Below are 20,201 nucleotides of genomic sequence, written 5' to 3' on the forward strand. Positions count from 1 at the left end.
AGTCGAAGTCACCTATAGTGACCTATACGACTTATCCATATCTCATCAATCATGGCTAGCATATAAGTCGGAGTCACCTATAGTGACCTGTACGACTGATCCATATCTCATCACATATCTCATCAATCATGCTAGCCAAATACATCAATAACATGCTAGCCAATAGTATCAATCATGCTAGCCAAACACATCAATAACATGTTAGCCAATAGCTCAATAAGGATACCTGCACACGAGTCGGAACCACCTAAAGTGGTCTGTACGACAAGACTGGGTGTAAATAAATACGCTCAAGTGCTACGATCACGTGAAGACTATGCGAATAATCGCAGGTCACCTACGAGTCGGAACCACCTAAAGTGGTCTGTATGACAGGACTGTGCACCTACCTTGGATCCAAGGTGAGCGTAAGGTGCGGGAGGTGAACATCACGTGAAGGACTGTGCCCTGGCCACGGGCGGGAGCACTAACACCGGGGTGCAAGTTTATGAGATATAATATATCTCAACACAATCATACTCACTACCATCACTATCATCAACATGTACTCACCTGAAGCTTACCTAGGCATCTGCAGCGTCATTTAGCACTTCAAAGCATTCACAATAGTTAGGTTCAGGTAATATACACATGAATATGCCATGATGTAAATCTGAAATTCAACTATATCATAATACTTCTATATATATAAACATATATACAAATGACATGAAATGCATAAACTGTAACACCTCGCTCCTGAACTATTTACTTTCGAGAGTAATCAACGATGATAAGTCCAATTAGACACTAGTTAGATTAACTATCAATACTTACATTTCCTTACTTCAATTTCTTGATTCTTTACATCTTAATTTATGACCAACATTTAACTACCAAAACCTAAGGTTATATCTTGCATTTTCTACAAATCTCCTTCACACTATTCAATTCCTCAAACAAGGCTATTGTCTCAATTATTTAGTCTCGTTTATTGTATGGCTGCAACTAACGTCTCGTTAGACTGCCTACGTACCCTAAACAGGGATCAAGCCATTCGTAGTTCACATCTATTAATTATACGCATAATTCTCTAGCACGCGCATCGAGGCGTCCCGAATGATTGACGCCTAGAACAATTATTGAATCATATCTCAGAACTCTGATTAGTAGAATACGTAATTCACATAAAAAAAACATCCTCAAGGACATTCTAAAATAGTTTGAGGCCTACTGACCATAAGTTAACCGTCGATCAAAGGCCGACTGTAGGGTCTACAACCCTGCATAACTCCATCCGGAAGATCCGCATATCAGATTTCCAATCTGAAACTTCCAAAGATTCACATTATGCTTCTAGAATAACATATTAAAATTTCATTATGATCCGACGGTCGGATCTTTGCCAATTGCCCAAAACCAAGTGGCGGTTAACATTTACTTTATAAACTTACAAACCCAATTTGGGAAGATCCGTATGTCGGATTCCCGATCCGTAAGTTTCTATGGTGCTCAAATATTACGTACTATAACATAATAAAGTTTGGTGACGATCCAATGGTCTAATCATCGATTCATATAATTACCTATTAACGTAACGTACCGAATTTAGGTTCCAATGATCAACCTACGTCATTCAACTATCAAAACTGAATTCAAGAAATTTAATATAGCCTAAAAATAGCATTGGCGGCCCACTGACCACGTGCCGCCGCACGCGCCGCCACCGGTGGCGGTTGGCCGCCCTGACTCAGCAGAAAATTCCACTATTTCCAAAAATTACCAAAATTTACAGAATTGTAGGTCTCAATGAGTAGAATAAAATTTATACCTGTGTCCAAGTCTAATTTTGTCGATAAACACCTCAATTTTACATAATTCCGCCGGAAACCCTAAAGAGGGTGTGCTTCGATTCGACCTCCATGCTCACTCCGACGCCTCCACAAGTGTTTGGGCTTTGTTCCTAAGGTTGAGGGGAGTCTATTTGTGGTGGTACTTGGAGGAGGTAGCTTCAAATCATGGTGGAATGAAACCCAACCTGTGCGCCCCTTTTTTTGCACGATTTTACCCAAAATTCACCAATTTCCACCCAAATTTTGCATGAAAATGGAAGAGGGATCAGTTGGCCTTGTGGTAAGGGTCATTTTTACACTAACCTTGTCGTCCAAGGTGGCCGGAGATGGGAGAATCCACCGGGTCGGGTCACGGGTTGAGGGAAACCCGATTTCCCTCCTTTTCTTTTCTCCCTCCTTTTTCCTCCTTGCTCTCTTCCCTGGTTGGTTCCTCACTTCTCTTCTCTTCCTGATTGGGCAACAACCCTTTCCTTCTCCTCCTTTCCTCTTCTCCCCCCCATTCATTTTCTTTTTCTCCCCCATTTCCGTCACAAACACACGCACACACTCACCCACACACCCTAAGTCCTCCTTTTAGCATATAATAAAATAATAAAAATAGAATAGTTATTTCTTCAAAATACTTTCGGTTCTTAATTCCAAATTCACTTCTGCTTGCACTTACTCATTCATATCGTCGAGTACTTCAGGAATATACTAAAAGAATATTTAGTACGTCTCACAACACGGTGGTCCATGAAAGTCAAAACCTTCGCCTCTAGGGCATTTTTGTAAATTCACATTATAAAATTCATAAAATAATAAATTTGGGATGGGTTGTCACACATTTAATCATATCATTTATTAGTTATATTTTGATGTTTTATTTATCTTTTTATTTTTATTTTAATGTATCAATTACATTTAAATTTAATTTTTATTTCATTCATCGTAATATATTTTAATGTCTACATTTAGGTAACTAATTCTTTTATAATTTATATTCCGATAGCAATTTTGTATGTTCTTTATTTAGGTACATTAATATATTTGAATATTTCGGTATATCCATCGGTACAAACATATAATTACATTGATTCAATATAATGCATTTCATTACATACATTTTGGTACACACATTTGAGTATTGACTTTTAGGTACATTAATTCAATATATTATATTTCGGTAAATACATTTAGGTACGTACATTTTGGTACATACATTTCGGTATTGATATTTAGGTACATACATTTAGGTACGTACATTTTGGTACATACATTTCTGTATTGACATCTAGGTACATTAATTCAATATAATACATTTCGGTACATACATTTAGGTTCATTATAATATATTTCGGTACAATCATGTAGGTTCAAATATTTTGGAACAAAAAAGTCAATTTTATATATTTCGGCACAATCATTTCTGTACACTTATGTATTTATATATTTTTGTATCACAAATGTCTTTTAATATTTTCTCATTTTCATTCATTTATAATTAAAAAACTAAATATGTGCATATTAATAAAATTAAAATTTAATATGAAGAGATTAAATAAAAATACACATTAAATAAAAAAAATTGAATGTAAATTTTGATAAAAGCACTCTTCAAGGGATTAAATTGAATATTTAATCTAGCACCATATTTTTTTTTAATTTTAATCTTTTTCAAGGACTAATGTTCAAAAACCCCTTAAAAAAATGTAAAAATTCTTAGAAATCTCTACAAATACCTACTTCTTCAGTCTAATTTCACACCATATTAGCACACAAAAATAGTAGTTTAAATAATATAAACAATATATAGTAGCTGATGTATGTGTGATCTATCATAATATTTCTCTATGTACTGAAAAGTAATAAAATATTAGGGTAAATCTTTGTTTACTACCCTCATGTTTCATGATTTTCAACATTTAGTACATCAAGTTTTTTTTTTCGTCCCAGAGTCATACCTAAGGTGTAAATTTTGGGATAGTTTCATACATCTGTTAGTCAAATTGTTAAGTCTGCCATTAACTGATGATGTGGCACCTATGGGGACAATGACTGGGCGTCATGTGTCATTAAGGAGTCCACGTGGAATATTAAAAATTAAAAAACCAAACCTAAACCTAAAAAACCAATCTGGGTTCATCTCTCTGTTTTTTCTTCCCTACCCAATCCAGCGACCAACCCCTATTTTCTGTTCTCCCTCTCTGCTCCGCCCTTGCTGCTTACCCGATGACCCCCTTCCTCCCTTCTCTCCTCGCTCAACTCCAAGTATCTCTCCCCCCACGCCTCAATTAGCACCGCCACCGTCCCCTCGCTCCAGCAAATCACTGAAACTCTTCCATAATCTACTCACCGACTCCACCGTTCCCCAAATCTCCCTCATGACCCTCAACGGCCTCAAATCCCCGCTCTTGTCCAGTTTTCAACCCAAGACCAGACAACCCATGTCTCAAATTCTGATCTTCAACAGCTCCGACCAACTGTGGGAAGAGCTCATTGACTATGTTTATGTCTCCATTACCGGCTCCAACGTCACTCAAGAAGTCCAAGAAATGGGATTCAGGATTCAAGGCTCCAACATCTATCTCACTCACTTTCTCTCTCTAAAAAGAAACCCTAACTTTCTCTCTCCAAACATTTTTTTTTTTCGCTTTCTCGCTCTTGGATTCGTGTGGTTATGGGCCTTCAATGGTGTGAGATTAGGGCTAGACCTGTGAGATTGTCAAGGATCTAGAGCAAAGAAACATGAGAGGGGAGGAACAATGGCGTCGACAAAGAAAGAGAGGAGAAAAATGAGGGAGGGGGTCGGGGTTGAGGTAGGGGACGGAGAGGTATGGGTTTAGGAGGAATGTATAAACTTTTGGTTTTAGTAAAAAAAAAAAAGTTGGGATTTTTCATGGTTTAGGGGGTATTTGGGGCTGAGATTTGATATAGGTTTTGAAAGTTTTAGCTCGATTTTTGTAGGGTTGTTGATTTTTCTGGATTTTGGAGATGAAGATTGAGATGGGTTTAGGAAGAGGGGTTTGGGGTTTGGGATGATGCAGTTTTAGAAGAGAGAAGGGAGGGAATGGGTGCGGGTTGCAGAAGAGAGAAGGGAGGGAAAGGGTGCGGGAGGATGAGGGAGGGAGAAGAGGCAAGGGGTTGGTGGGGGAGGTAGAAGACAGGTTTTTTTTTTTTTTTTTTTTTTTTTTGAAATTTTTTTTAAACCCCTTCTTAGAAGAAAAACAAAAAATCCACGTGGACCCTTTAATGACACGTGGCGCCTAGTCATTATCCACATAGGAGCCATGTCATCAGTTAACGGCAGACTTAACAGTTTAACTAACGGATGTATGAGATTGTCCCAAAATTTACAATTTAGGTATGACTCTGGGATGAAAAAAACTTGATATACTAAATGTTGAAAACCACGAAACATGATTGTTTACATGATAGTAGTAAACAAAGATTTATCCAAAATATTAAGAGGAATAAAACATAGTCCATGCACCATTGGAAATAGATAATTATAGCGCTACACTATTCATTTAAGAACTTTGATGTGCATAACCAGGAATGAGGGGAGGATTTTTGCTTACTACCCTAAACTATGGTGTATGCTCACATACATCTAATCATATGTGACGTGTTATTTTATTTAACCTTGGTTTTTTTTTTTTTCAAAATTGAAGAGTAACATTTAGGGTGAAAGTTAACCAGAGTTAGGTAAAATGACACGTTGCAGATGACTAGGTGTATGATGAACATACACCATAGTTATGGTGGTGAGCCAAAATGCTCGTATGAATGAGGTAGAAACAGTTGTTGGAGATGACATGTATTACGGTCTAGTAGTATTTCCTTACTCGTAAGTGAGAATCTTAAATTCAAATCTCCGGAATGACAAGTTCACAACCAATTTATTTCTCACCCCCTTAATAGAAACGAAATAAATAAATAAATTGGAAAGCTTAAAAATAAGAGAAGGAAAAGGAATCAAAATAGTTCTCGTAGTCGATCTGGTTCCTTATTTATTGGTATTTGATTATAAATTTTAAGGATATTGCACTTTTTTCTCTTTCTAATGTGTGAATAAACACATAAAACGTTAAGAAGTGAAATAATTTACTTACCCATATATTAGACATGTTATTAATATAAAAAATCATAAAGTATAAAAAATGGGACAACATTTATGACAAACCAAACAACCGTTAGCATAGAGAAAGACTTACATGAAGGATTCGTCGTCACGCGACACTGAATTCATTTCATGTAAATTTGTCGGTTATGAATTGAAAACCCAACTACAAGTGAAGCCTAATAAATAAAATTTGTCACAACTCGTCCATGCAAGTTCCGTTCCCCCTCCATTCCTCACATCATACGGTCCACCCTCCCCTCTCTTCCCGCCTCGTACCCACCAAAACTCTCTCTCCAGACTCTTTCTCTCTCCAAAAATTAAAGCGGCCGTTTCGAAAGGATATCAGGCCCACACGATCTCATCTCTCTTCCCTCTCTCTCTTCCCCTCTCTGTAAAGTTTTCTCTCTAACCCTTGGAATTGTTCCAAAATTCTTCGCCTATATTTTCGATCAGAAAAGCTTCACCTTCTCGTACATTTTGATCGTGTATACATATATACATATACATTTGTTATATTTTTTCTGTACATATAGCAATTGGATTATTGGTGTAGCTCCTCGTGATCAGTTCTGTGACGTAAGTCCTTGCCGTTTGATCATTTCTCCGGTTTCAGTACCAATTTCGATACAATTCATGAAATTTACAATGACTTTGTATGTTTTGAGGTTGTTTTTTGGTGTGATCATATATAATTGGGTTTGCTGATTTTGATGTTTTCCTTGATTTGTCCCAGGATTTGTTGGGGATTTGATCGTATTGTTTTGATCGATGTGAAGGTAAAGGTACGAAATTTTCATTTCGAATATTGTTCGTTTTCTAGTATTTTATACTTTTTGAATTGTGTAATTATAATGTTTTTTGATCATTTGGGTGCACCAAAAGTTAGCCAATTGTTACTTTTCTTAATGTTTACGATTTTTCGTGCGAAAACTAGCTGAATTTTGAGAATTTCTGTTAATTTCTGTGTTTTTTTTGTTTATTTGTGATAATTTAGAGTTGTGGAAATGACTACTGGGAGTAACATACATATGCTATCAACCCGAGACAGTAATCTGCAAGGACCCAATGGGAATTTAGAAGATGCTTTACAGAGTGAGCTTGAATTGATTCTGAGAGAGCAGCGCAATCAGCATGCCATTCATCGGGAGAGGGACATGAATATGTATAGGAGCGGCAGTGCCCCGCCAACTGTTGAGGGATCGCTAACTGCTGTCGGTAGTCTCTTTAGGAACTCAGACTTTAGGGATGTGACTAGTAGGATTAGTAATAACAATGGGGTTTTGACCGAAGATGAGATTCGATCTCATCCTGCATATCTTTCATACTACTATTCACATGATAACATTAACCCAAGATTGCCTCCACCGTTGTTGTCAAGAGAGGATTGGCGTGTTGCACAAAGGTTTCAGGGTGGCGGGTCTTCTTTTGAGGGCATTGGAGACTGGAGGACGAAGAAGTTGGCTGATGATCGTGATAGTTTGTCGCTGTTTGCCACGCAGTTGGGGCTACAAAAGGCAGAGAACGATATGATGGAACTGAGGAATGCTAATGGGAGCAATCTCCCTAAACAGACTTCATCTGAGTGGCTTGATAGAAGCTCAGATGGTTTGATTGGTTTGTCGACAACTGGTCTTGGTGGAAGGAGAAAGAGTTTTGCTGACATTTTTCAGGTAATCTATTGTGAAGACTTTCTTCTGTATTATTTATGTAGTTTCTAGGTTAGACTTTGATTGCATGGTTTTGTACTGCATTTTTTTTTTGGATTCCCTTTAACTGCTAATCTTGACATTTGTTTCTTTCTCAAATTTTGTATGCTTGAGTATTTTGATGCTGGTGATACCTGCCCCTTTTGATTAGTATTTCAGTTAGATGTCAGTTTGAAGCTTGCATTACAGATAGCTTTTAGTTTACATTTGATATTTATTGCATAATACACGAGATCACACATTTTCCATAAGGGCTGGTTCACCTTCACACAGGGATGCAAAGCAAGGATGTAGCTAAGATCCTAAAAGCATGATCCTGCTCTTAGAATTACTCTTGCAACTATCTGTGGTGGCGTCTAATGGAACCTTTCCATCTTGCTAGCTGTTGTATTATATGCGCATGACATGTTGAATGCATCATGCTGTACTTTTATTTACCACTGTCTAGGTTCTCATTTCTTTTGTCATTTTTTTTCCTTTTCCTTTTCAAATATCCAGAAAAGGTGCAGATGAATATTAGTTGCAGAAAGTTTTCATTATTCATATTCTTTAATTGATATGCTTATACCTGCACTTTTCCAAGTAAATCCAAACAATTTGGTTTGGAAAGAAGTGCTTTGCTGCTATTTCTTGCTTCTTTTTTTTGTGTCGTGTAAATTAATAACTGACATATGCTGCAGGAAGGACTTGATCAAACTGCCTCCTTGTCAGGTCCCCTGTCAAGGCCATCAAGTTGTAACGCATTTGGTGATATCATGGATTCCACAGGCATGGCTGATCCCCATCCAGTTGGGTTATCTAATGGAGTGGAGTCTGCAGAGGGTATGCATAATGGAAGAGCTTCACGTGGCCTGGTGGGAGTTCAGAGCCATGGCTCAACAACTTCTAATTCCTTTGCATCTGCTGTCGGGCCTTCTTTGCCAAGAAGCAGAACCCCTGAACAACAACTACTTGGGAGGTCTAACAGTTTTGGCCTCCCCCCTGTAGGGAGTAGAGTTTTCCCAACCGAGAGGAAGAATGTTGCTAGTCCAGATATTCGAAAAGATCATTCTTCCAGCATGAATGATCTGGCGGATATTTCAGTCAATTTTTCTGGCTTAAGCCTGTCAAAAATTAGACCTGTAGATGATGATAGACGTATTCAGTCGCAGCTTCATGTGGATCTTGATAATCAGCATGATTTTCTGTTTAAGATGCCAAATGGGCATAACCAGAGGCTGCAGCAGGAACTGTTAGAGAAGGCAAATGCTGAAATTTTTTCTCTTCCTACTAATTATGCTCATCTAGCAAAGAAAAATGGAATCATAACAAACCGTACTACATCCACTGGGCAAGCTAATTTTTCAAGAAGAACTTCTTCTCCCAGTCTTTACTCAAACGGGAGTGCTTCAGGCTTTGGAGCTTTGGAGGGATCTAATGTTCCTTACCAAGAAGCAAATACGCCAGGTTTGGACTTTGATGGCCATGTTGCTGGGGCCTATCCTGTAAATCCGAAGTTGAATATGAAAATTAATGATCATCTTGATGCAGGTAATTACGTAGTTTCTTAAATTTCATCTGCAACAATTTTTTTATTTTTAAAACCAGCAGAGTACCTTGATTGAATAGTCAGGTAGCACTTAGCATTGACAATCTCTCTCTCTCTCTCCCTACCTCGTTTTCTTTTTCGGGTGCAGTAGCTAGAGGTGATGAACAAGGTCTGAACAGTCTGGGAAACAAAGTAGGGCCTGGTCTCCATTCTTCTGTTATGGACCCATCTTATATTCAGTTTTTGCAAAGAACTGATTATGCAACACGTAATGTAACTAGTCCAAGTGGTTATCCTCTGAGTAAAAACCGCTTTGGTACTTTGCATGGAGACTTAGAGGGGCTTCAGAAGGCATATCTTGAGGCATTGCTTGTTCAAAGGAAGCAACAGTATGAGTTGTCACTTTTAGGTAAATCTGGTGGTTTTAATCATGGTTATTATGGGAACCCACCATATGGGCTTGGTATGTATCCTGGAAATCCAATGGAAAATTATCTGCATCCTTCTATTGGGCCTGGTAGTCCAATGTTTGAGAGTGAGAAGATTGCACGCTTTAATTCTATGTTGAGAAGTTCAATGGGAGGGTCAGTTAGCTCCTGGAACTCAGACATTGGAAGGGACCTAGAACGACGACATGCATCATCATTATTAGATGAATTCAAGAACAACAAGAACAAGTCTTTTGAACTTGCAGACATTGTTGATCATGTAGTGGAATTCAGGTATATATAATGTTTTCTTTAGTGTATATTCTTCTTAGGTTGCTTTGGCAGCAATTCTGACTTCAATTTCTTCTGCTCTAAATTGTAGTACCGACCAGTATGGAAGTCGCTTTATTCAGCAGAAACTAGAAACTGCCACTGTGGAAGAAAAAATGAAGATATTTCCAGAGATTATTCCTCATGTTCGCACCTTGATCACTGATGTATTCGGAAATTATGTCGTACAGAAAGTATGATTGATCTCTTTATTTCAAATACTTGAAATTTCCTTCCTTCTATTTAAAATTATTAATTCTATTGTTCTTGAAAATTGCAGTTTTTTGAGCATGGTACAGAAAGCCAAAAAAAAGAATTAACCAGCCAACTTACTGGCCATATTTTGCCTCTCAGTCTTCAAATGTATGGTTGTAGAGTGATCCAGAAGGTGACTTCCTGATTCTCAAAATCTTGATCTACTTGTTTCTATCTTTTTAGCAATGCCCTTCCACGTGTTAGCTTCACACTTTTGATCTGCCTCAAAATTTGCATAGCATGTATATGAATTCCTTTTGTCCAGTTTTTACTTTTGCAGAACTCTTTCTATCATAGTGTATGTTGTTACTCATGCCACGTACATGCTTCATTGCTACGAGCAAATAATGTATTATATTGTATTTTCCTAGCAGTAGCTTCATGTGATGTTTGTATTGGGTGAGGAAAAAAGACAGTTGTAAATGAAATTGGAGTGTTAGAAAAATCCAAGAAAGATGCCTTCCACATGTTACGTATAAACACAATGCTAGTGTCTTGTATAACCTTCATTGTGACAGATGACTGTATATGTTACTCTGCTTCCCTCCTCTATTACGAAACGATGCTTTGGTGCATGGAGAAAAACAATGACCCAATCAGCATATTATTTAAGCATTGTTTAACTCTGGTATGAGATGAATTGCACTTGGAAAATAAGTATAAATGCTCTAAGTTTTACACCAGGCTTTGGAAGCAGTTGATGTGAATCAGCAGGCACAGATGGTGTTGGAGCTTGATGGTTCAATCATGAAATGTGTTCGTGATCAGAATGGGAATCATGTCATTCAGAAGTGTATAGAATGCATCCCTCAAGACAAAATCCAATTTATAATTTCATCCTTCTATGGGCAAGTTGTCGCACTATCCACTCATCCTTATGGTTGCCGGGTTATACAGGTTAGTTGTTTGCATCTTCTTCCCCTGTGTAGGGATTCTTTATATATTACTTGTGTGATCCCTTTTGGTGCCTACAGAGGGTTCTGGAACATTGCAGTGATTCAAACATGCAACAAAAAATCATGGATGAAATCATGCAATCTGTATGCATTTTGGCACAAGATCAATATGGAAATTACGTCATTCAGGTATTCAATACTCAGTATATATATGGTTGAGCTGCTGGGTTATATTTATTTGTTTAGTTTTTCCATAGATAGCCATGGATTTGTTTTATTTTGTTTTTGTTAAATGAGTTATGTTCCAGAAAATGTGCATTGTTTTGGATGACATGTTTTCCTAAAAAAGGGAATAATAACATTGGATTTTTGTGCATGAGAGGTCATATTGGCCTAGCAGTAACTTAATTGCTTAGCAAATATTATGAACCTAATAACCAGAATTCTTCTTGTTTATGATTATTCTGGGCACGTGTACAAAACTGGATTCCGAGGCACTTTATATTTTTGTTTTCATTGAATAGATCGTACGCCTTGTAGTTTATACTATTCATGATATGGCTCCTGTGATGTCTTTTTTGAGATTCTTCTGAGCATTAAGACAAAACTGGATTCCAAGGCATTTGATTGTCTTTTTCTTTGATTGAAAGCCGATGTGGTTTATGGTGTGTTCTCACTTTTGTTTTCACAACCGATAGTGGTCATGTCATGTCTTTGCTTTAAGACCCTATGCTATTTTTGATATGTAACATCATCAACTATATATACCTGCTGGAAATACTTGTGTACATATCTTCAACTGTGCGTATCTGATATAAATACTCTTGTTTGGTAGCACATCCTTGAACATGGTAAACCGCACGAACGGACTGCAATAATCCACAAGCTTGCAGGACAAATTGTGAAGATGAGTCAGCAGAAGTTTGCTTCTAATGTTGTGGAGAAGTGCTTAACTTTTGGGAATGCTGAGGAGCGTCAGTTTTTAGTGAATGAGATGCTGGGTTCGACTGATGAAAATGAGCCCTTACAGGTCTAAAATTAACTTTTTCCATACCAAAGATAGTATATGCTTTCAAGATAGTCTATACTAGCTATGGAAATTGTAACATGAAATTAGCGTGTTGATCAAATTTTTTGATGCATAACCGGAAATTTCAAATGCAATTGTGCAGGCCATGATGAAGGATCCGTTTGGAAACTACGTTGTGCAAAAGGTTCTTGAGACGTGTGATGATCAGAGTCTTGAGTTGATTCTTTCTCGCATTAAGGTTCATTTGACTGCCCTGAAGAAGTACACCTATGGCAAACATATCGTTTCTCGTGTCGAGAAACTCATCACAACTGGAGGTGAGCCTTTTCCTACGTATTCCTTGTACAGATTTGCAAAGTACAAGACCTCTAACAGATTTTGATCTATCATATGCAGAAAGGCGCATAGGGTTGTCAGCCTCGTATTCTTCTTGAGGAGCCCAATCTGGAGCGAGCAAAAGGCATTTTTCCTGTTGCCACCATGAATAAGTATGCACCTGTTGTACAGCTAACATGGACAGTGATCTTAGCAAGTTCGATCGATACAGAGAAGCTATAGTTGTAAATAAGCATGGAATCGGGAGGCCCCTGCGATATGATGTTTTTGTCTATCCGCCTCCTAGTATATATTTTGGCTCGCCGGTTCTAATCTGGCCATGAAAAAACTCGGCATGGAAGACAGTCACCCTTGGGCTCGAGAATTTACCGGTACAAGGTTCAGTGTCTGTATTACGTTCTCAAGTGTAAATGGTTAACTGCATTTTGAAAGAGAGGGTAAATAGGGAGTGTTTATATCTGTTGGGGCTTTCGACTTTGAGAATTACTTAGTGTAAATATACTGCAATTTTCTCGAGGATATACATGTTACTAGTCTTTTTGCACTTGTCTTTTCCCTAAGTTTTTTCTTAGATGTTTGTCTGTTATTTCATTCAAAGAGAGACAACTGCAATCCATAATTCAATAACAAGAAATTAGATTTATCGAAGGTTAGTTGATTCCATAACAATTCGTTCTCCGATTCATGATAGTTCCTCCCTCTGCAACGAAGTTTGAATTCTATTTTTCGCAGTTTACAACGTCTCCAGAATAGAATAAAAAAATATTTCCAACTTCTTTTCTAATTTTGATAATTTTGAACTCCTGTCAAACATTTAAGTGGAATTCATTTCCATGGGGATATGAAGGGAAAATCATTGACTAAGAACACTCTGCTATCTCCTTTCCATCTTCATTTTCCGAAACGCTAAATAAATCGGATTTTCACTCTCCGATTCTTCAAGATCACGGCCGACTCCCTCATCAAAGCAATGTGCTTCATCCTCACCCGCGAAAGGGATGCCTACCGAGTACCGATGGCAGACTCATCACAGTAAGCCTGTTTGAGGATTGCAGTGCAAGTCTTGTTCCTCAAAGACAAATAAAACATATGGGGATGCCTCTCAAACACCTTTTGCATTTTTTTGGTAGGAATTTGATTAGTTAGAAAAGTAAATATAAAATCTGAATTGGCTTTTTAGCTAAAATAATCTCTGATATTTACATAACTTCTCATTTTGTTGAAAAAATATGTTAAATAAGATCAAAATGAACCCTCAATTCAGAACAATAGGCCAAAATAATTTGACAAAAATTGAGGATATTTTCGTCATTTTATTTTTATTTAATGGAGATTTTTCATGGAATGACCAAAATGATTGATGATGAACTATCTCAAGGACCACTTCTATTGATTTCAAATCTCAAGAACCAAAGTGAAGAATTATGCAAATCTTGGGAACTATTTTGGCTAAAAAGCCATTTGAATTTTAAAGTTGTAATTTTTTTTTCAATGAACAAAAGGTTAAGCCTTTCAAAAAATAAAAATAAAGATAAAAAAAGGTATATGTTATAAATAGAAAATTGAGATGCATCTCTCTACTTAGTTTCTTGGGTAAATTACAAATGTCAATGTCATACATCATCTTACAATTTCATACATTCTGTCAGTTGTCTGTCAATTCCTCCGTTAAACGCTGACGTGGCTTGAGGTGGGACCCACTTTCTATTAAAAATAAATTAAATATTAAAACAAATCAATTAAATATTAAAAAATTTAAATAATAAAAAACCAGAAAACCAAACCCAGATCCCCTTCCCTCCACCCCCCCCCCCCAACAAAAGAAATCCCCTTCCCATCTTCCCCATCAGTCCCCCCCCCCCCCAAAAAAAAAAAACTTCATTCCAAACCCAGAACCCCACCCCAGCCTCCCTCACAACCCCCCCCCCCCCCGGAACCCTCTTCTCCCTCCCGAGCCTCCCAACCACCTCCCTATCCTCCACTCTCTTCACCACCCCTCCCATTCAAAACTAAAAATAAAAAAACAATAAAAAAAAAAAATCTGAACCCAGATCGTCGCACCCCACCCAACACTTCCTTCCCGCCGAAGTCGACCACCTCAACTGGTGGGAAGGGGATGGGGAGTTTCAAGGGTTGGGGGGAAGGGGGATCTGGGTTTGGTTTTTTGTTTTTTTTTTTTTTTAATTTTTTAATGCTTAGTTAATATTTAATTAATTTTTTTAATAGAAAGTGAGTTCCACCTCAAGCCACGTAAGCATTTAACGGATGACTTGACAGACAAATGAAATTGTAACAAATTCGTAGATGAGGTATGATATTGACATTTTTTAAAGACGAGGTATGAAACTGTGACTCACTCAATAGTTGAAGTAGTTTTATGTAATTTACCTTATTTTCTTATAATTAGAAAAGCAGTTTAAAAATGAGTTTAAAAAGGGCCCAACCAGGTTCGAACCAGTGACCTCTTGAGGTCAGAAATTATTTTAAATTAAATATGAACAGTACTTGACGAAAACTGACCATATGATGTACGATGAACGGACACGATCTCCGGATCCTCCAGGATTTTTTAGCGCCACAAATTTTCACTTCTTCAAATTCCAGAAGAAAAATCAGTACTAACCACAAATGATCCTTTTTTTTTTTTTTTTTTTTTTTTTTTTTTAATTTTCTATGAATTTCTAAATAACAAACCACCATAACCAAATGATCACATGTCCATTCCCATGGTGCTATGGGAGATTCTAGCATACAAGCGGAAATATATTCCCCTCGTTTTAAAAGGTTTTGAAGTATTCTGATTTTGTCCAAAACAACAACAACAAAACCTTATTTAACTAAGTAGGTTCGGCTATATAATTATTAGAACACCACTACGCTTAGTTTTGCATCAAGTCTTGTTCTAATTTTCTCCAATTTCTTATAACATTTCTGAACATTACCCGAAGGTACAAAATTGATTGGAAAGAAAGATTTACTATATTTGAGAATAAAAACGAAGAATTTATTTACATTAAGGAATGACAAATCCTCTATATCAAAGGTATGTTAAAAAAAACAATCTAAATCAAAGAATATGTAACATGTACAAGAACTCGGTGAAGAATCATCTTTCGGTGCAAATGCAGAAGAGCAGAAACAAGCAAGGGAACGCCATTCTGCGCCCGCTCCAAGGAGCCAATATAGACAACGTCAACACGAAACTGAAGCTTCCTCAACCGAAAACTAAAACTCGTTGCAAACGTCGATTCCTGGTCTCAAAGTTTCCACCATTTCTTCTTTTTCTTTAAGCTCAGGGGAGGAAGTTCTGAACACGATAACAAAATACAATGGAAAGATAACAAATGTTAACACCAGTATTATCATTTCATTTGTCCTTTTTAATCCCAGTAGATGTATGTCAAAACCGATTATTTTCATTTACCTCCTTCGGGATAAATTGAATTGTAATGCACCTCAGCCCAAAAGCTCAAGCAGATAACTGCACAAGTGAAATACAAGCAAACATGACCAAATGTAGTGACGATTAAAGGGGGGATGAAGGAAGGAAACATATAAACTTCTAAAACCGTTACCTCTGTTGGATTTTTCAACGTGTGGAAGGATCTCAATGTAACATGTATCCCGGAAGGAAGTTATTACAAATATCTTTACACCATACTGCAATAAAAGAGTGGATATGTCAGTTGACAAATGAATAAGTTTCTCTGCGACCTGACGAACACCCACGTAAAAGCAATAGATCAAGTCTTATACCGAATCTGAGGCCGCCTGCAATGTGACATGATCACCCCATTCACCATTCCTATTTCATCCATGTCGATAAGCATTAGTAAATAAGCAAGAAAAAGACGTAAGCTTTAGGATAGAAAATCATGGAAAAAGAGATTAGCAAATTACTTGCTCATCTTCTTTAGATAATCAGCATAACCCATAGGAACATAACCCTCATACATTTCGGGGTGACTCTTCAGCTGAGACATTAAAAAGATGAGTAAAAAGAGTTAAAATACTAGATATCATCTGCAACACCGAATAACTTAAATTTAACTACTAAAGATCAACTTACTGAAATGCCAACCAACCTGTTGAATAATTTGGTCTCTTACAACACCATGGTATTCAGGAGAACGATATAGTTGATCAGATAAAGCACGAAACTGGGAAAATAAGACAATAGCAACACTATCAACTTAACTGAGAAGAGGACTCTGCAATATTGCAAGTCATAACAAAGATAGCATACAGTTATATATGTCAAACTACATGTAAAAACATATATACATTTGTGCAGTGCATTTACAATCTAGAAAGAAAGAAGTATCGAACGAGTGTAGAAATGGGAAAGTTGTCTCACTCTAGATTGCATCAGATTATTCATTTTGAACATTGATGTACTTCAACAAAAATTGGAAGCTCGGTAAATTCTTGTTTATCATTCAAAATTAAAGGAAAAATGATAGACCGATCGTTTATGTCTAACAGCAAAGAGGCAAAATGTGTAACCATGCAATATACTTCAAGATTTTCAAGTATAAGAAATTAAAAGTAAAATAACACCAACCTGACAGTTACCATCTCCCTGGACCTTACACTCCACCAAATCATACAACTGCAGTCTGTTAAAAAAAAGAGGAAAAGATCAGACACCCCAAGTGAAACATTCAGTACCAATTTCATATTTAATAAAATTACACCAACAGGGTTAAAAAAAACAAGCGCACACACAAAGACTGAACATATAAAAAATGACAGAATATAATCTGGAAAAATGTAATTGGAAGCAATGACACTATAGCTCCCAGGACACACAAACATTATGTGCTTGGAGTGATATCAATATGTTTTTAACTTTTCAAGTTGACTCTGATTGCACGCCAATCACAATAATCTAACGGCCAGTACAGGAACCCTTCCACAGTTTTGACAAGCGCTTTTTATTGGTAATTTTAAGTGGTAAGGGTTGACCATCATGAGAATCAGCAGCAATATACAGGATCTAGTTCAATATCATGCTACAGCTATATACTTGAATTGTATCCCTTTTTATAATATAAGAAATTGACAAGTCAAGTCTATGAAAAAATCAGAGACCGAAATACACTTTGACAACACATCCCTGGCGACAATTGATTACTCATACAACTTAAGTATATAATACAGGGGAAATAACATAAAATACCTTTCTAAAAGCCTCTGATGATCTGATATCTCTTCATCCTCTGAAGGTAATTTCTCGTTCGTTTTAGGAATATGCTGCCAAAAGAATGATCATAGTGTGAATCCCATTTTGCAAGAAAAAGAAATATTAAAATTTTGTAATGGCAGGCTGCAATCAAGTTCGCTAACAAAAAAACAAAAATAGATGTGCATGCTGTTTGCCTACACCACCAATTCTATGTATGAATCCTGTTCAACACTCCAGGATAAAACATTTGGAAACTTATTTCCATTTTGTCCGAGAGCGAGTACAGAAGGGATATTTGGAAGTTCAATATGTTCCTAGTTCCTACACAAGAGCAGGTTACAGATGTCTTGACACAATCACTTCATGGTTCTGATTTCCTTCGACATTTTCAAACTTAAACTTAAACTGAGTTACCCCAATTCGCAGTACCCTGTCAGCAGTTAGTTTTGTAAAGTAGCTTCAGTTGTAAGCAATATAGAAAGTATAAATACCTATTCTTATTATTTTCCTATTAACGAATATTGTAACTGCAAAAACTTACAGAAAAATACAGAAATTCATTTTCTTCTTCCTCAATATTTCATTTCATCAGTTCTTCAAGATTTCATTTCCTCAGTTCTTATAAGATTGTTATGAATGACAATGGATATCTGATCTATTTTCACACCATCCCCCAAATAAAAATACAAGAAACTAATTTCTACCAATTTAAAATTGCCCGTGCTCAGTTTATCATGACTGCAGAAGAAAGTTCCATACACTGAGCAGTCTGCTCACAGGACGTGTGTCCTAAGTACAAGTACATATTATACACAAAGTTATTCTTTTTGGCAAGATGAAAACAGATTTTCGTTTAGTTTGTATAACCCTAGCTCACAACTTGGTGTGAATGCATGCAATTGTTTTATCCTTCTGTTCTGTTTTGTTTTTCTCAGAGAGAGATAAAGATAGCGATTTACCCAATTCAAAACAGAAACAATATGGCAGGACCTAATAACCAAAAGCACTGATTTATATATTCGGATAGATCACTAGCAGATGATATGAATAATCTTTCGATAATTAAATGGCAGCCGCAAGACGCCATAAAAGTTATACTTACAGGTACAGAAGCCATCTGATTCAATCTTCTCCCTACTTCACCATCAAGAGAAGATTCATCTGTTATGTCCAGCAAGTGCAAAAAGTCTTCCCCATTAATTGAGTATTCTCCTTCGCAGTGATCATTTGCTACCTCGTTTCCAATTCTCCTTGGATCATGCGCCTCATGTTGCTTATTTCTATAATCATCGGTATCCATATTTCTGCCATAGTAATTTACTGCATCCTGAACATTTTCAAGCCCTACAAATTTCCAACATTTCATCACAATAAGGAGAACAAATACAGAAACACAAATCAGAGAACTAAACGAGAATGTCAACTTGCGGTATCCCATACCAGTACCATTGTGCCTATTTGAAGCGCCAAGCCAATCCTGCGCAAGAATTGACGCTTCCAACTGCCCATCTCCATAACCAGAAGCTCCTGACTTTTCTACAGAAGTGAGCCTTGACAACTCTTCTTGATAAGCTTGAGCTATAATCTCATCATTCTCCACATTACAAGGCTCAACATAACCTTCTCTTACGTACTCTACTTGACTAAAATCCTGGTCGTATTGCGTAACAGTACTATGAGAATTATCATTCGACATCGTGCAAACATCCAAGAGATGGAGACCCCATCGAACCACGTCGGGATCAAGATTATATGTTGTCATCTGCTTGTGAAACATCTATATAGCAACACTACCTCTGCTACTCAAGTACCTAGCAACCCCATTAAATTTCAATAACCGAAAAAAACTCGAAAAGGGTATAAACATAACACTGGAAACAACATCATTTGCAATCTATTAAACTAAGTTCGCAATCATATAATCGATTTCCTCAAAATCTATCCACAATTTCAATAAAAAATCGGAACTTTATACCAACCCAACAGTAAAATCCAAAAGTAGAAACAAAAAAATTGCGCATCAAGTCCAGAAAAATTCCACAGAGCAGAACATGAATCACAAAACCCTAATCCCAAAGAATCCAAATTGTTCAAATAGAATCCAGAAAAGCTTCAAACTTTGAATTTACAACGTACCCAGCAAACTAAAAAAAAAAAAAAAAAAACCACCTTTGAATCCAAATTACGGTATTGGGGTCGGAAGAATCCAGGGAGCCAAACGGGAAGGGGTCGTGAATGCACGCGCCACCTGGGGGGGAGGAAGATAAGAAGGTGTTTGTTGAAATTAGAAACCGCCGTTGGGTTTGCGTGTTTTGTAGAAAATGGAAAATTCCCGTTGAGGTTTATGTACGGCTCGCTTTTTGTAATGGAAACCTGAAGCACAGGGAAACGAACTGGGCCCCATGATGATCTGACACGCGAACATTAGTCAACGGGATCTCCCGGTCCCCGTACTATGCCACGTGTTGGTTGTCAAGGTTGGTATGGGGAGTTCGTCCTTGGGCCTAGTAGTAGGAGATGAGAATATAACTGAGACAAGGGAGGAACAAATGTAGCCAAAATCTCTG

The 20,201-nt window shown here is 37.1% G+C and overlaps 2 protein-coding genes across 6 annotated transcripts; one reads left to right on the top strand and one right to left on the bottom strand.

Moving 5' to 3' along the window:
• Positions 1–6,132: 6,132 nt before the first annotated feature.
• On the top strand, positions 6,133–12,990 carry LOC137734078 (pumilio homolog 4-like). 4 transcript variants are annotated; one of them, XM_068473347.2, is made up of 12 exons: positions 6,133–6,513; positions 6,671–6,719; positions 6,932–7,607; positions 8,324–9,173; positions 9,320–9,893; positions 9,982–10,123; positions 10,210–10,317; positions 10,869–11,081; positions 11,159–11,269; positions 11,916–12,110; positions 12,253–12,427; positions 12,507–12,990. In XM_068473347.2, the coding sequence occupies exons 3-12, from the start codon at positions 6,942–6,944 to the stop codon at positions 12,542–12,544; spliced, it is 3,072 nt and encodes a 1,023-aa protein (XP_068329448.2). In that variant the 5' UTR covers positions 6,133–6,513; positions 6,671–6,719; positions 6,932–6,941; the 3' UTR covers positions 12,545–12,990. The 4 variants fall into 4 exon arrangements, with proteins under 4 accessions (XP_068329448.2, XP_088552697.1, XP_068329450.2 ...); XM_088696571.1 differs by having other exon boundaries at positions 6,204–6,590; XM_068473349.2 differs by having other exon boundaries at positions 6,311–6,513; positions 6,671–6,713.
• Positions 12,991–15,402: 2,412 nt separating this feature from the next.
• Positions 15,403–19,950, bottom strand: LOC137735396 (OVARIAN TUMOR DOMAIN-containing deubiquitinating enzyme 9). 2 transcript variants are annotated; one of them, XM_068474821.2, is made up of 11 exons: positions 19,804–19,950; positions 19,075–19,445; positions 18,737–18,978; positions 17,629–17,702; positions 17,011–17,065; positions 16,532–16,606; positions 16,347–16,420; positions 16,203–16,251; positions 16,022–16,106; positions 15,871–15,927; positions 15,403–15,753 (listed from the first exon to the last, which is right to left on the bottom strand). In XM_068474821.2, exons 2-11 carry the CDS (start codon positions 19,409–19,411, stop codon positions 15,704–15,706), a joined length of 1,098 nt encoding a protein of 365 aa, XP_068330922.2. In that variant the 5' UTR covers positions 19,412–19,445; positions 19,804–19,950; the 3' UTR covers positions 15,403–15,703. The 2 variants fall into 2 exon arrangements, with proteins under 2 accessions (XP_068330922.2, XP_068330924.2); XM_068474823.2 differs by having other exon boundaries at positions 19,081–19,445; positions 19,804–19,942.
• Positions 19,951–20,201: the final 251 nt, after the last annotated feature.

This window comes from Pyrus communis, chromosome 7, assembly GCF_041283825.1.
Source record: "Pyrus communis isolate YQ-2024b chromosome 7, ASM4128382v1, whole genome shotgun sequence".
Taxonomy (NCBI): Eukaryota; Viridiplantae; Streptophyta; class Magnoliopsida; order Rosales; family Rosaceae; genus Pyrus; species Pyrus communis.

Coding starts and splice junctions, on each gene's coding strand:
- LOC137734078 (XM_068473347.2), top strand. CDS start 6,942: ATGACTACTGGGAGTAACATACATATGCTATCAACCCGAGACAGTAAT. Junction 9,174..9,319: donor TAATGATCATCTTGATGCAG/GTAATTACGTAG, acceptor TTTCGGGTGCAG/TAGCTAGAGGTGATGAACAA. Junction 10,124..10,209: donor GAAATTATGTCGTACAGAAA/GTATGATTGATC, acceptor TGAAAATTGCAG/TTTTTTGAGCATGGTACAGA.
- LOC137735396 (XM_068474821.2), bottom strand. CDS start 19,411: ATGTTTCACAAGCAGATGACAACATATAATCTTGATCCCGACGTGGTT. Junction 16,107..16,202: donor TGCAGGCGGCCTCAGATTCG/GTATAAGACTTG, acceptor CTTTTATTGCAG/TATGGTGTAAAGATATTTGT. Junction 15,928..16,021: donor CGTTGAAAAATCCAACAGAG/GTAACGGTTTTA, acceptor TCACTTGTGCAG/TTATCTGCTTGAGCTTTTGG.